This window comes from Mus musculus, chromosome 7 (assembly GCF_000001635.26).
Source record: "Mus musculus strain C57BL/6J chromosome 7, GRCm38.p6 C57BL/6J".
In the NCBI taxonomy this organism is placed as follows: domain Eukaryota; kingdom Metazoa; phylum Chordata; class Mammalia; order Rodentia; family Muridae; genus Mus; species Mus musculus.
Window position 1 is genome coordinate 101,686,760 of NC_000073.6, and position 14,432 is coordinate 101,701,191.

The 14,432-nt window shown below is 43.8% G+C and overlaps 1 protein-coding gene across 7 annotated transcripts in view; it reads left to right on the top strand.

The window, feature by feature from the left end:
• Clpb (ClpB caseinolytic peptidase B) overlaps positions 1-14,432 on the top strand; it is a 131,865-nt gene that overhangs the window by 23,164 nt on the left and 94,269 nt on the right. For 6 of the 7 annotated variants that reach the window (XM_006507488.4, NM_001363991.1, NM_009191.4 and 3 more), the window contains exon 3: positions 529-615. In XM_006507488.4, coding sequence (XP_006507551.1) covers positions 529-615 — 87 coding nt within the window. Of the gene's footprint in view, positions 1-528; positions 616-4,351; positions 4,536-14,432 lie in introns of all 7 variants that reach the window. The other variant, XM_030242271.1, reaches the window with a different exon arrangement.

Here is a 14,432-nt window from a genome sequence, read left to right on the forward strand (position 1 = left end):
CAGCCATGATAAAATAAATACAGTTGAGTAATGTTCCTTTTGTAAACAAGGAACTATGTAGACAAGACTAAATCTGTCAGGTCTTTTAAGGGAGTGGATATAGGCACCAGGTTTGTATCACATAGCCTGAGAGCAGAACTTTAGGCAGCAAAGGGACTGAGAGGTTCTTGGACCAGGGAAATAGGAATGTCATAGTAACACTATTAAGATAAGAAGGCAAAGTTCTTTTTAGATGACTTGGGAGGGTGACAGTAGAGATCTGGGAAGGAGAAGGAGAAGGGCAAGGGAAGTCTCAGGTGAAGGGAGTGATCAGTGGCTGTGATTGGAGATTAGTACTCAAAGGTCTCTGTTTCCAGAATTGTCTAGCTTCCATATTTGTGTTTATCTGCTGAGGTAAGTCCTCACTATGTTGTCCAGCCTGGCCTTGCACTTAACTCTGTGCCCTGTATTTTTTTTTCTAGTGCATTCTATAATATATTCCTGTCCATTGTAAGCCACACACTGAAAATATCTTCTGTCTCTTGTCAGGCTGTTATCAGAAGGTGCAGATGTCAATGCAAGACACAAACTTGGCTGGACAGCACTGATGGTGGCATCCATCAGCCACAATGAGAGGTAAGACTCGCCTTCTATCCAGAGCCGTCCAAGGTGGTGGGCCTGAATAGTGGCTGTAGAGAGCCACATGTGGTTTCAGATCCCAGCAGTACTTACTGATCACTAGCTTTGTGACCTCAGGCAAGTCATTGGTGTTACCACAGTAGCCACTTGTTTAAGAGCAGATCATAAATGGTTACATGTGCATGTGTGAGTTTTTATCATCTTGAGATGCCTTTGGTCACTGCCCCATTGAGGGTTCTAGTGGCTTTTTATTTGAAGGGTCTGGAGGCTTCGTTCCTCCTACCTATTGGTAGCTGTGATGTTTTCCCACCTACTATTTCTTTCATTCGAGGTTGTAGCTATTGTGTAAAGTTGAAAAGCAGGGACTGGAGAGAGAGCTCGGTCACTAAGGTGCACGAGGACCTGAGTTGGGATCCCTAGCACCGTGTACAAGCCAAGTGCATCTGTAGCCCCAGCACTGAGAGGGTTGTGGGAACAGAGGCAAGTGAATCCCAGGACTCTGCAGCCAGCTGATCAGTCAGTGAGTTCCAGGTTCCATGAGGGCCATGTGTAAAACATAAGGTGAATTAGGCTAGGCATGGTGGCATGGGTCTTTAATCCCAGCAGTCAGGAGGGCAGAGGCTGGTAGATCTCCTGAGTTTATAGTTAGCCTGGTCTACATAGCTAGTTCTAGGCCAACTAGGGTTATATAATGAGACCCTGTCTCAAAACTTTAATAAATAAATAAATCATTGGACCTCACATTTGCCCCTAGTGCTGCCCCTCCTCCAGGGATGAGCACATGGTCAGGCACACACAACACACACCAGAAGTAGCATAGGTCAATTTCAGAGCCACTCCCCAAAATCTATGTTGTTACTCTAATTTTGAAGAAACAGAAGCACAGAGAGAAAACAGTGGTTTACCTGAAGTTAGGTAGTTAGGTTAACCCAGCATCCGTGGTGTGCATTCTGTTCTGTATGTCAGTACTTCCGCCTAGTGCTCCAGCCCAGGCTGTTCTGGTTTCTGCCCCAAGGTCTTTAGAAGTCTGATGGATCCAAGTATATAGTCATTGTATGATAGAAATTATACAACAAAAAGATGTTTTTAGACTTTTTCATGTAGTACTGGGAATTGAACCTAGGGCTTCAGGCATGCAAGACAAGCCAGTGAGACACGCCAGCTTTAAAGGGGTGCTTTCAGAGAACTACTGGACCCTTCAGTAGAAGCTACTCAAATTGATAGTTGGAGGAACCAATTTTAATTCTCCCATCAAGCAGGTCTTTAAAGCTCTTATCTGCTAGTTCTGGCCACTTTGGAAGAATCTGAAATGTGGAGGAAAGCCACCAAGCTGGAATTTTCAGGAGGCAATCTGCTTCAGATCACCTGAACCTGTAGCTCTCCTTGAGATAGGTCTCTCTTTGCTTTTATCATGAACTTGGTCCCAATGACTCTGTTTCCTTATTTGCCATCCTCAGCTCCAAGCCTTTATCTTTTAAAGGTAATAGATACATGCTGGTGATGTACTTCAGTGGTAGAGTGCTTGCTTGCCTGGCATGCTTGCGGCCCTGAATTCAGTCTGTAGCATTATACAACAAAAGGAAAAAGAAGGAACTATGTATACTTTGCTTTGGAGAGATCCAGTTTGTGATTCTTATCCTTCATTGAATTTCAGAACTCTGGGGGTACCTGATTCTCTCCATGAGAAGTTAATTTCCCAACATTCAGTAACTATGTATGCTAGTCTTTGAAGGCTCAGACCTCAGGGAGCTTATAACATATGTGGGAAAGAAGTACAAGTCAAGTCAACAGTAACGGAAAGAAAAGGCGTCTCCAGACACCCTGAGAAGGGTGGACAGGAAAGGAGAGAGAGAGAATGAGATGGGTCAGTCAGTGATTTGGTGCAGGGTGTGAGGCAGAGGAGTGAAGGGTCTGGAAGCAGACTGAGTTTCACTGTTTCTTATGAGTCAAGTAAGAATCTTGTCTGCTACAGGTAATATATAAGTGGGGGGTGGTTTCTCACTGGCAACCAGGATAGACCTCCGTGTACACAAAGACATGTTAACATACACATTGTTTGCCACCACTGGTTCTCCACTCACCTCCCCGTTGGCTTGCCCAGCTTGCATGTTTTTCCACATGTCGGGAAGAGCCAGTGGTGAAGAAGCAAATGGTGTGTTTCTTCTGTGTGTGGTGTTTGCAGAGTTGAGACTAAATAGGAAGTAACACTCTTCTTGAGAATACTCTCCATTAGTGAGCAGATAGCTTGGAGATGTGCTTTGGGGTCGGTGCCGTCTGAGCTCCGCTCTTTGTTGCTTTAACTGTTTGCTCTGTTCTTACCCAGGGGTCTTAGCAAAACTGTGATGCCTGTGAGAGTGTTGGCTTCCTTGGTTCCTAAGACTATTACTAGTTGGTTTTGTTTTGTTGTATGTTTTACCTTTTTAAAGATTTTTTTCCATATACACATTGGGCATAACTCTGAACTCTCCCTTTCTGTTGTTTTGTTTTTTTAACTGGTGCTGGAAATTGAACCTAGGTCTTCTTTGAAAGTAGGGGTTGAGGAAGGGTCTCATGTAGCTCAGGCTAACTCTGGACTCCTGGTCCTCCTGCCTTAGCCTCCTGAGTGCTGGGATTTAAGTGTGTGCCACTATGTCCAGCCTAATTACCAGCATTTTGATTTTTAAATGTGGAAGGTGAGAAGGTTACATACAAGGCTAGTAGTCACATGTGTGTAGGTGTGCTCGTTGATTTGCGTACTTATGGAGACTAGAAATCAATGTTGGACATTTTTCCTATCTCACTCTTCACTGTATTTTTTGAGATGCAGTCCCTTATTGGACTTGCTGCTTTGACTGACTGACTAGCAGGCCCCCAGATCCACCTGGCTCTGCTCATCTCCAGCACAGGAGTTATAGACACAGTGCCATATCCAGCTGTTACATGGGCACTAAGATTCACACTCAGGCCTCATGTTTGCCCAGCAAGTACTTTACCCCCCGAGCCAGCTGGCCACAACTACTGGGTTTTTAAGCATCCATTCTATGTCATCCTCTTCCTTCCATTATCCAAATGGAACACTTGTCTAGTTGGGTTTATTTATTAATATTACAAAAATTTGGGGGTCTCTACTTTCTGTTGGGTATTTGAAATAGCATCAGTATTAGATCTCTGGCCATATAGAATTCTTTATAGAAGAAAACTATGAATGAAAAGTAGAGAGGTCCTGCCCATTCATTCAAGACTCTGCTTCCTTTAGATGTTTGCAGCTTGTGGACCAGTAACACAGTTCACCCTCAGGCATCAGCTTAACGTGTTAAGTCCATAGGGATCTAGTGCATAATCGCCTCAGCTCTTTAAGGAGCTTAACTCCTTACCAGTTGAGAGTTTTGAATGTATTTATTTAGTTTGGAATAGGAAATGCAGTGTTATCACTGTAAATTTTATAAGTATGCACAGAAGCTTAATTTAAGATTTACTCCTTTATTTATAAAAAGGGTTCCAAGTGACTTAAATAAATGAATAAATAAATAAATAAATAAATAAGACTTAAAACTGGGTCGAGATCAAAGCAATATTTTTTCAAAGCAATATTTTTAAAAGAAAAGAATTGTATATAGATATTGAACCAAAGGTTTTCTTTTTCAAAAGTAGGTTGTTTGTGCAAAAAATTGATAATGTAACAATCTCCTGAATTTCTTCTTCTTCTTCTTTTTTTTAAATTTATTTATTTTTTATTTATATGCGTACACTGTAGCTGTCTTCAGACACACCAAAGAGGGCATCTGATCCCATTACAGATGGTTGTGAGCCACCATGTGGTTGCTCACAATTGAACTCTGGACCTCTGGAAGAGCAACCAGTGCTCTTAACCGCTGAGCCATCTCTCCAGCCCTCCTGAATTTCTTCTATCTCGAGATTAGTCCCTGAGTCACACTTAAGTGAGTTCTAATTTTATGTAAATGGGAATATGGTGTACTGCTTGTAAATTAGGTAACTAATGAAGCCAAATAATAATTCGGAGTTTTGTTTTTCTAGAGAGAAAAAGTTTGTTCTGATGTTCTGAAGTTCTTTTTATATTATTTCATATGTCTAGCAAAATCTAACCATGATGAGTCAGATGCTGGTATGCTGGGTCGCATGAAGATTCAGAGAGTAAGCAATCACAAACTTTGTCCTATAAAAACATCACTTGAGGGAGCGGGAAAATGGTTGGCTTGTAAAGTCTGGCTATATAAGAAGACCCACATACAAAGTAAGGCAGGACAGTGTACCCACCTGCCTTTAATCCTAGCCATGTTAAGGCAAAATGGGCAGGTCTCAGGGCCTTGGCTGGCCTGCTCTACCAAGCTTAAGAGTTCAATGAGTGATCCTGTTTCAAAAACTAAGGTAGAGAACATTGAAGAAGACATCCAGCATCAGCCTCTAGCTTCCACACGTGTGCCTGCAAATACATGGCACACTTGCATGCATGTGCATCACACACACACACACACACACACACACACACACACACACACACACGAAGAGGACTTGAGTGATATAATGGCCATCGTCCTTGAAAGTCAAAGACTTAACTAACACTCTACAGGACCATTCTTTGCTCAGCCCCCGTAGCAGCTTGGACAGACTTTTAACAGTAGCAGTACCTGGTTTGTTTCTGAGCCCCTGATGAGCCTCCTGCTGCAAGGCACTTGTTTAGCCTAAGTCTGGGTGCCCCATTCTGTGTTGCACTCTGACCCAATCAAACAGAAGGCTAAGCCACGCAGTCCTGGGACGATCACTTCGGTTTCCAATAGCCTTCACCATCTAGTCCAAATATATGGGGCTTTCAGTGAAATTCAATTAGTCTTTCTTTGAAAAGGAAAAGAAATCCAATTTTACCAAACACGGACAGACGGTGGACAGCACTTTGATGTTACAACCTCTCAGTGATGCTTTACTTAGTCACAAGTTCATAAGCAAGAAGGCTTAATTACTTGGGAAAACACAAGATTAAAGCTAGACACAATGTCTGAGTATCCGCTGTCGAGCGACTTGATTCGAACCCATGCACCCAGTTCGTGTGTGGTGGAAACTTTGATGTGTGGGATGACAAGCTGAAAGTCGTGACCCGCTTGGAGAAACCCCTTCAGATGGCAGTTGCAGGATATGTAGGCGGAGAGGCAAGGTCTGCCAGGCCTTGTTTGCACAACTTTGATGTCCAAGAAGCCACAGGCTCCACTATTTGCTCTTTCACTGAAGGATGGATTGGGAGCCTCCTACCTTTCCCAGTGGACAATGACCACCGATGGAGTGTGACGACTGTTGACCATTCCAGAAGCCCGGCGAACCAGAACAGGGCTTTGGGAAGTACAGGGTGGGCGGGTGTGTGGTGTGTGTGTGTGTGTGTGTGCACGCGCGCGCGTCAAAAGCTGTTTTTAGGACAGTCGTTTCTCCAGATGTAGCTTTCCTTAAAGCCCTGAGGTGGTTGGGAGCATGCAGTGGAAATAAAAATAGTCTATTAGCACACACCAAGTACAGATTATTCTTAAGGTCCAGTAGGCCAAGGGTACTTGCAAATTGAAAGTTTAAGTCTTTTTATTCCCTTCATCAGAGTATATGTGCAGAGAGAAGTGGTTTGGGGGGAAAGGCATAATTTAAATCATTTTAGTTTATAATTCCTCAAAAAACAAGTTGTGAAAACTTGTCTAATAAGGAAGTAGTATTAGAATATATAAAGAACTTTTACAAATCAATTAAAAGACAAGCAACTTAATTTCTTTTTAAAGAGGGCAAAAGACTTGAGATGTTTCACTTAAATAAGGGATAGGTAGAAAATGTGCACATGAAAAACACAACCTTAGTCATTGGGAAGTGGAAATTAAAATTATGATAGTATGTACTAAGTCCTGGCGAAGTTGCAAAAAGAATTGCCACGCATTGCTTATAGGACTGTATAATGATACAGCCATATCCAAAAACACTTGAGCAGTTTCTTACAAAAGGAAAGCAGTTGTTTGCCGTGTAACCCAGAAATACCAATTCCTAGAGCAGTAAGGTATTTGTCTTAGAGAATATGCCTTCAGTGCAAATACCCATAGCTGCTTTATTTGTATAACGGCTAAAACCTGGGCACCACCCGTGTCCACCACAAATTGTGGTACATCCATATAATCAGGACTCCATAGTTTAGGAAGTCAAAAGCAAGGGAGCTGGAGAGACGGTTTAGTGTTTAAGAGCACATACTGCTTTCTCAGAGGACCTGGGTTCATTCAGTTCCCAGCACCAACATCAGGCAGCTCACAAACACCTGTAACACCAGCTCCAGGTGATTGGACACCCTCTTCTGAACTCCACAGGCATCTACACCTACCCCTCCCCTGTAACATAATTCAAAATAATTCTGCTTTTTGAAATAGGGTCTTACGGTATAGTTCCATCCAGCTTCAAACTCACAGAGATGTTTTCTTTGCTTCCTTTAAAGGTGTGCGTCACCATACCTCTAGCAATACATATCCATATAGAACTCAATATTGAAGCGTCAGAGACAGGCAGATTCCTGGAACTTGCTAGCTAGCCAACTTAATTGAAATGCCACCTTCAGGTACCACAAGAGACCCTCTCACAAAGGAATAAAGCAGAGTGTGACAGAGGATGACAGCTGACACCCAAGTTCTCCTCTCATCTCTGCATGTGCAGCCATAAGTATCTCCACCTCCACACATAAAGAGGGAGAACTGGAGCTACTCTGCATATGCAACAAAAAAGGTGTCTTCAAAAGCCTTATTTTAAAGGAAAGCCAACACCAACAGCCACCTATGGTAAAATTCCATTTATGTCATATTTTGGAAAAGGTAGTGTTCTAGGGACAATAATCAGATGAGTTGTTGAGCTTGGGAGTATAAAGGGGCATAGGACCTTTCAGGATGGTGGAAATATTCTATGTCTTAATGATTGTGGTGCTTATCTATACAGCTATCAAATTGCATTAAGTCATACATCTTGAAAAGTTGTCCTCAGCTACAAAGTGAGGTCAAGACCAATTTGGTTATGTCTCTATTGAGACCCTGACTAAAAAAAAAATTTATATATTTTATATATGTATGTGTGTGTGTGTGTGTGTGTGTGTGTATGTGTATAGTCTTTAAAAGGGTGCATGTAAGATAAATGATAATCAAAGGATAAATGATACTTTAGGAAACTTGACTTAGAAAAGCAGTGTTAAAAGCTGTTGTTCCAGAGTTGGATGTGGTGATTCACATCTGCAATCCCAACATTTGAAAGGCTGAGACAGGAGAATTCCTACGAGTTGGAATCCAGTCTGGGCTATATAATGAGTTTCAGGCCATCCTGGTCTAGAGTGAAATCTGTCCTTTAAAAAAAATCACAATAAATCCTGTAATCTTAGCACTCAGGCAGAGGCAGGATTACACAGGAAGCTCGAGGCCCTCTGGGGCTTTATATTGAGGCCCTGTGTGAGAAACAAACAGGTTAAATAGCTAGATAAATATATAAGTAAGTACATAAGAAAGTGTCACTTCTCTTTAATATTCATTATTAGCTGTGACCAGTGATGTACTTAGAATTTATGTTTGTGGTGTCAGAGTTCTTTCATATGGGTGGAGTGTTTTTAATTCTTTCTGTTGGTGATATCCAGCAATAGAGTACTATGTTCTCATAGTTAGTAGAGAATGGAGATCAGGGGCTGGAGAGATGGCTCAGAGGTTGAGAGCACTGACTGCTCTTCCAGAGGTCCTGAGTTCATTTCCCAGCAACCACATGGTGGCTCACAACCATCTGTAATGGGGTCTGGTGCCCTCTTCTGTGTGTCTGAAGAGAGCAGTGGTTGTGTACTCATATGCAATAAATAAATAAATAAATATCAGTGATTTCATGAAGTATTGCTACTGATGAACCATGAGAGAGTCACCTTTGGCACATCACAAATTGGGTTCACAAGGCATATGGCTTCATTCCAGTGAGGGGAAAGTATGAGCTATTGGTGTTGTCTTTCTCCCGCCATTGTTGGGCTCCTTACCCCTAGGCTTGCTGGTCAGTGAGACCCCTAAATAGTGAGGCTGTTTCTAGGATCCTGAAAGAGTCATTCAGACTTGAGTCTCCTTGGGCCTGCCCTGCAAGCCCATATCTCAGAGATGGTGAGAATCCTAGGCAGAGAGAGGACACCAGCAGAACTGTTTGAAATTCCCCATGAGAACTTCCCTCCTCCTCCTGCCTTGCCTACCCCCACCCCCAAGTGCACTTCATCAGCATCGGAAGGACTGGTTCCCGGCACTGCCTGCCCTGCTTGGCTGTCGTCCCTGAGGAACTGAGCTAATGAGTGGATAACACGCATTTGCCAAGGCCTTCCTGGATGTGGTACCTGGGCTTTGTTAATTTTCAGATGCTGCCATCCTTGGCTGACGACCATTTAATTCTCTTTCAGAACAGTCATTTATTTTTAGCATTTGCTTATTTTCCCTCCACCTCACCCAGGGAAGGGGACCATTAAGTCCTGTCTGTAAGAAACCAGCACTACCAGCCAGGTTGCTGTCCTACAGGGGAGGCTCTGTAAGTCTCCCCTGTGCACCTAGAGGCCCCACAGGTGGTCTTGGTACTAGGAAGCCGATGCTGCCCTTGCTGGACTTCTGGCAGCTTCCCTGGCAGCCTCTATCGCTGCTGCCTGGATCAGAGGTAGACCAGGCTAGGAGGAGGAGCTGGCAGGATCTACGACCAGAGACTTCTGAGGGAAGACTCTCTTAGTTATAGTTTCCATTGCTGAGATGAAACACCATGATTAAAGCAACTGAGAGAGGAAAGGATTTATTTGGCTTACACTTCTAATCTAGTTCATCATTGAAGGAAATGAGGACAGGAACTCAAACAGAGCAGGAACCTGGAGCCAGGAGCTGATGAAGAGGGCATGGAGGGATGCTTACTACTGGCTTCCTCCGTGGCTAGCTCCGTAAGTGGCAGCATCCACAAATGGCCTGGGCCCTCCCCGTCATTCATTAATTAAAATGCCCTACAGCTGGATCTTATGGAGGCATTTTCTCAATTGAGGTTCACTTCTCTCAGATGACTTTAGTCAGATAGATTAAAAACGATTTGTGAGAAGTTGACATAAAACAACCCAGCACACATACCCTAGTTATAAGCATTGAGCACCTTTCTCTCTGCCTGTGACTGCCTGTCCAACACAGGTCTGTCCAGCCTTCATCTCAGGATATCTGCAAATGCAGAGCCAAGCCATTTGAAAATGGCAACATCAGTGACAGAGGTTGGACATCCCTAGCTAGTATGTAAACAGTTGTGGGCTCTAGAGTCAGATACCTGTGTTCAAATTCAAACTGTGCCTCTTACTCATTAGATGATTGGCAAGTTATTTGACTTTTAGGTGATTGTTTCCCCAGCTGTAAAACAGGATAATAAACAAAGCTGTGAGGGTCAAATGTATAAAGTGTTTAGAACAGTGCCTCCCATGTAGTAAGCAGTGGTGAGGTTAAGTGCCTTCTTTATTATTACTGACTTCCCTAGAACAACCCCAGGTAAGCCTGCCTGAGATGTAATGGCATTGGTACCTGTCTCAGTAACTCTTAGGTGGCTGAGTCAGTTGGGCTCTGGGATTCTCTTTGCACCCCTTTCCCTCTAAGAAACTGGGCCTATACTAGGGGACCCTTGAGTAGCATTCCTTGATATGTAGCTGGCTTTTGTCCCAGGTGGCCCTCTGCCCAATGCAGGATAATGCCCAGTATTTCCCAGCAAGGAGGGTGGGCAAGGATGCTGGCCGAGTGCCTGGAATGCCAGTACCATGCCCCCAGAAAAGTGTTCAGGGCTTGATGGTTCTCCACTGCTGCTGCTGTTGCCGATTACCTCTGAGTAACAAAGAATCATTTCTAATCCCATTTGGAATCGTTGTTCATGATAATCCTGTTTTGTAGTAATGATATTCCAATTGCAGCATGCTCCCGTTTCAAGTTTGGCAGATGCATGCCTCGACCTCAGGCAACCCAAGACACTGCTCGATGGAAAGCCGTGCCAGCTCATTTGCCTAAAGTATTGGCCCCTTCCCCCCTTCCTCCTTCAATTCTGTATCCTATCATGGGGTTATGTGTTCAGTGCTTGCTTCTGGAGAGTGTCAGTTGGGGCAGGAACGTATCCAGTGCCGTCTGGTTCAGCTGTGGTTAGGAAAGGCTAGTTATTTTCCGGTCTGTGATATGGTCCAGACCCATACCTCTCTTAAGAGACATCTTCCAATGCCTCTGTGCCACAAGCTGCTTATCTGACTAGGACTCCAAGGCTGGAGGGGCAGGAGTCTGAGTTAGATAAGGCTGCCACAACTCAAGTTTCAACATTGTATTTAGTTATCTCTTGTGACATCTACATGAATAAAATATGTTGTAGGAAACAATATATTTACACTAATAAGTGATGAAATGACCTAGTTAATTGTTTATATATGAATGTAAGGCTACAGAGTCAATGTCAAGTGATGAGCCATGGGGCTGTGTTCTGTTCAGTAGCTGTGTCACTGATTTCATTGAGGCCAACCAAATTGGCAGATTAAATGATGTGCAAAGGCATACTGATAGGTTATGTGGAAGGACATTATCTCGCTGAGTTATAGTAATGGTTAAATCGGTGCTGGTAAGAATTAATGGGGCCAGAGGTATAGCTCAGGGTTATAGTGTTTGTATGTCACGTATAGTCTTGGATTCAGTTCCCAGGGCTGCAAAAAGAATTTATGTGTGTGCATGTATGTGTAAGTGAAGACTAGAGATGAACATTGGGTCTCTTCCTCTGTGGCTATAAACATTGTTTTTTGAGACACAGTTTCTCACTGAACCTGGAGGTCACCATTTAGCTATACTGACTGGAAGTGAGCATTAGGAATTTGCTCACCTCCAGTGCTGAGTGCAGGCACTGCTTCCTCACTGGACTCTGTGAGTGCGAAGGCATGAACTCAAGTCTTCTGCTTGCACAGCAGGCTCTTTTCTGACTGACTGAGCCATCTTCCCAACCCAAGAATTCTTATTTATTTTTAAGATATTTGCTTGTTTGAGACAAGGTCTCTGTATAGCCTTGGCCATGTTGGAATTTGCTCTGTAGACCAAGTTGGCCTCTAACTCACAGAGATCTGCCTGCCTCTGCCTTCCAAGTGCCAGGATTAAGGGCGTGTGCCACCACTGCCTGACTGTAAAAGCTTGTGTGTGTGTGTGTGTGTGTGTGTGTGTGTGTGTGTGGTATTTTGTCTACATGTATACCTAGTGCCCACAAAGGCCAGAGGGTGTCAGATCTCCTAGAAGTTGAATTACAGGCTATGATTGTTTGTATAAGTACGGCTCCCACAAGTTCATACATTTGAATAGTTGGTTTCCCATTGGTGGAACTATTTGGGAAGGAGAGGAGATGTGTCATTGGGGGTGGGCTTTGAGGTTTTAAAAGACTCAAGCGTTTTCCGGTGTGTCTCTCTGCCCATCCCTCAGCTGTTCCTGCTGCCGTGCTTGCTTTTCACCCTGCCATGATGAATTTTAGCCCTCTGAAACCATAAGCCCAGTTAGACACTTTCTTTGATAATTTGCCTAAGTCATGGTGTCTTAGCAGTAGAAAAGTCACTAGTACACAGATAGTGGTGAGCCACCATATAGGAGCCAGGAGGGCCTGGAAGAGGAGCCAGTACTCTTCTTAACCATTGTGTCATTCTTCCAGCCCCCTAAGAATTATTGTTAATTTTTAAAAAATTAGCCGCAAGTTGTGGTGCATGCCTTTTAATCCTAGCACTTGGGAGGCAGAAGCAGGTGGCTTTGTGAGTTTGAGGCCAGCCTGGTCTACAATTTGAGTTCCAGGATAGAGCTCTTTGCAGAGAAATCCTGTCTCAGAAAAAACAAAAACAAAAAATAAATAGGAGAACTTGAGAAATGACTCAGTAGTTAATGAGGCATCTATACTCATGTGCATACACACCAATACAAACACACAGATAAACACCAACACACATCAACACACATGCGGGGTGAATGTATAGGTCAGCAGTTAGAACCAAACCCTGTGAAATCCAGGTAATACTAAAGTGCTGACTAAACCTGTCTCAAGTGCCCGGTCGTACTCTGATGGCTCATTTGCCTAGAGAGCCTAGTTTAGACTCATGCTATACTCAGAAGCTATGACAATAAGGTTTGGTGACCATATATTATGAGCCACAGCCTGGAGGTCATAGAGTCATCTTTAGAACTAGTCAAGGACTGTCCTGGAAAGGCTAAGGTGGGTGATCTTGATTCCTCGATTCTCACCTTTCTATGCCCTGCTTTCCTTGAACACCTAGATGTGTCACCCATCTTGGCACATTGTCTCTTGTTCCTGCTAGCCCCTGTAACCTGCTCTGCTTTAACTGCGATCTGAAGATAACAACTGTCTTCAGTAACCTAGTAAGGATCTGAGACTAGGAGATAGTACAGCAGCTAGTCCAGATGGTGGTGGCGCACACCTTTAATCCCAGCACTTGAGAGTTACAGGCAGGTGAACCTCTGAGTTCAAGGCCAGTCTACAGAGATAGTACAAACTTATGCCTGAAATAGATGAGAGCCATTGAGGCTTGAGGAATACATCCTTGGTTTAGACTCAATCTGACCCGTTTTTACAAATCTTGGCTTATTTAGTGTATACTTTTGATTCTTGCTGTGCCTCTGTTTACTCTTTAACAACATCTACTGTCCTTTGCAAGTTGCATAAAGATCTGAAATAGTGATTCTGTGAGATATCTAGTCCACTGGAGCTTATTATAATGGGTGGTTACTGGTTTCATAGTAACTATGCAGAAACTTATTATTGTGAGAGACTGGAACACATTTTTCACGGGTACCTTACTTACTACCTTTTAATTTGTTTGTAAAAATTAAAAAGCCTTGTAGTTTTACAAAGAAAATTCTCTTTCCCTGACCTTTGCCTCCCCAGTTCATGCACAATGCTGCAGAGCCTCTAGAGTTGGCTCCATCAATGCCTCTGACCAGGCTGCCTAGCCTCATGAGCAGTCAGTAGACTGTCCAGCCAAGCTCCCAAACTGACTTCTTGACTTCTTCATTGAGGTGTGAACTGGATTGAAAACAGGTCACTCTTTGCCCTCTCCTGCTTTTGACACTTATCACAGTGGCCCTGTGTATGCTTCAGATGTGGGATGTGGAGAGGAGGGAGACATGGGGTGTCCTGTGACGCTTACCATTGTTTGGGGAAGGTCTGGATCTTGGGATCACTGCCTTCTTTAGTTCATCAACTCCAGCTACTCAGCAGCCGTCTTGCACACATCTGGTCCAGCGCTGGCCTCAGCTCACACCAGTCTTCCCTTCTCTCCCCACTCCAGTGCAGCCTCTAAAAGCAGAAAGCAAGCTTTAAGAGCGTAAGTGCTCTCCCTCACTGAAGCCTAACAGCAACAGCTCACTTGGGGTCAGAGTGAGCCAACTTTCGACAAGCACTCCCACTTCTAATCTAATTACTGCTCGATCAACAAATTCATTAGCTGTGGCTCCAAAGGGAATTCCCTGAATCCCAGGAACTGCCAGTTGGGGACCTCTCCCCCAGGCATAATCTCAGTTTTGTCTAGGAATTGTCTGCAGCTGGGAAGGACCCGGCACTTAAAGTTAAGATGCAGGTCTTCTTCAGTCTGCAAGTTAGGAGTTAGAAATTCTATAGTTGAGGAGACTTCCTAAAAGGAATAATAACCTTGGAGCTGGTGAGATGGCTCAGTGGTTAAGAGTGCCGACTGCTCTTCCGAAGGTCCTGAGCTCAAATCCCAGCAGCCACATGGTGGCTCACAACCATCTGTAACAAAATCTGATGCCCTCTTCTGGAGTGTCTAAAGACAGCTA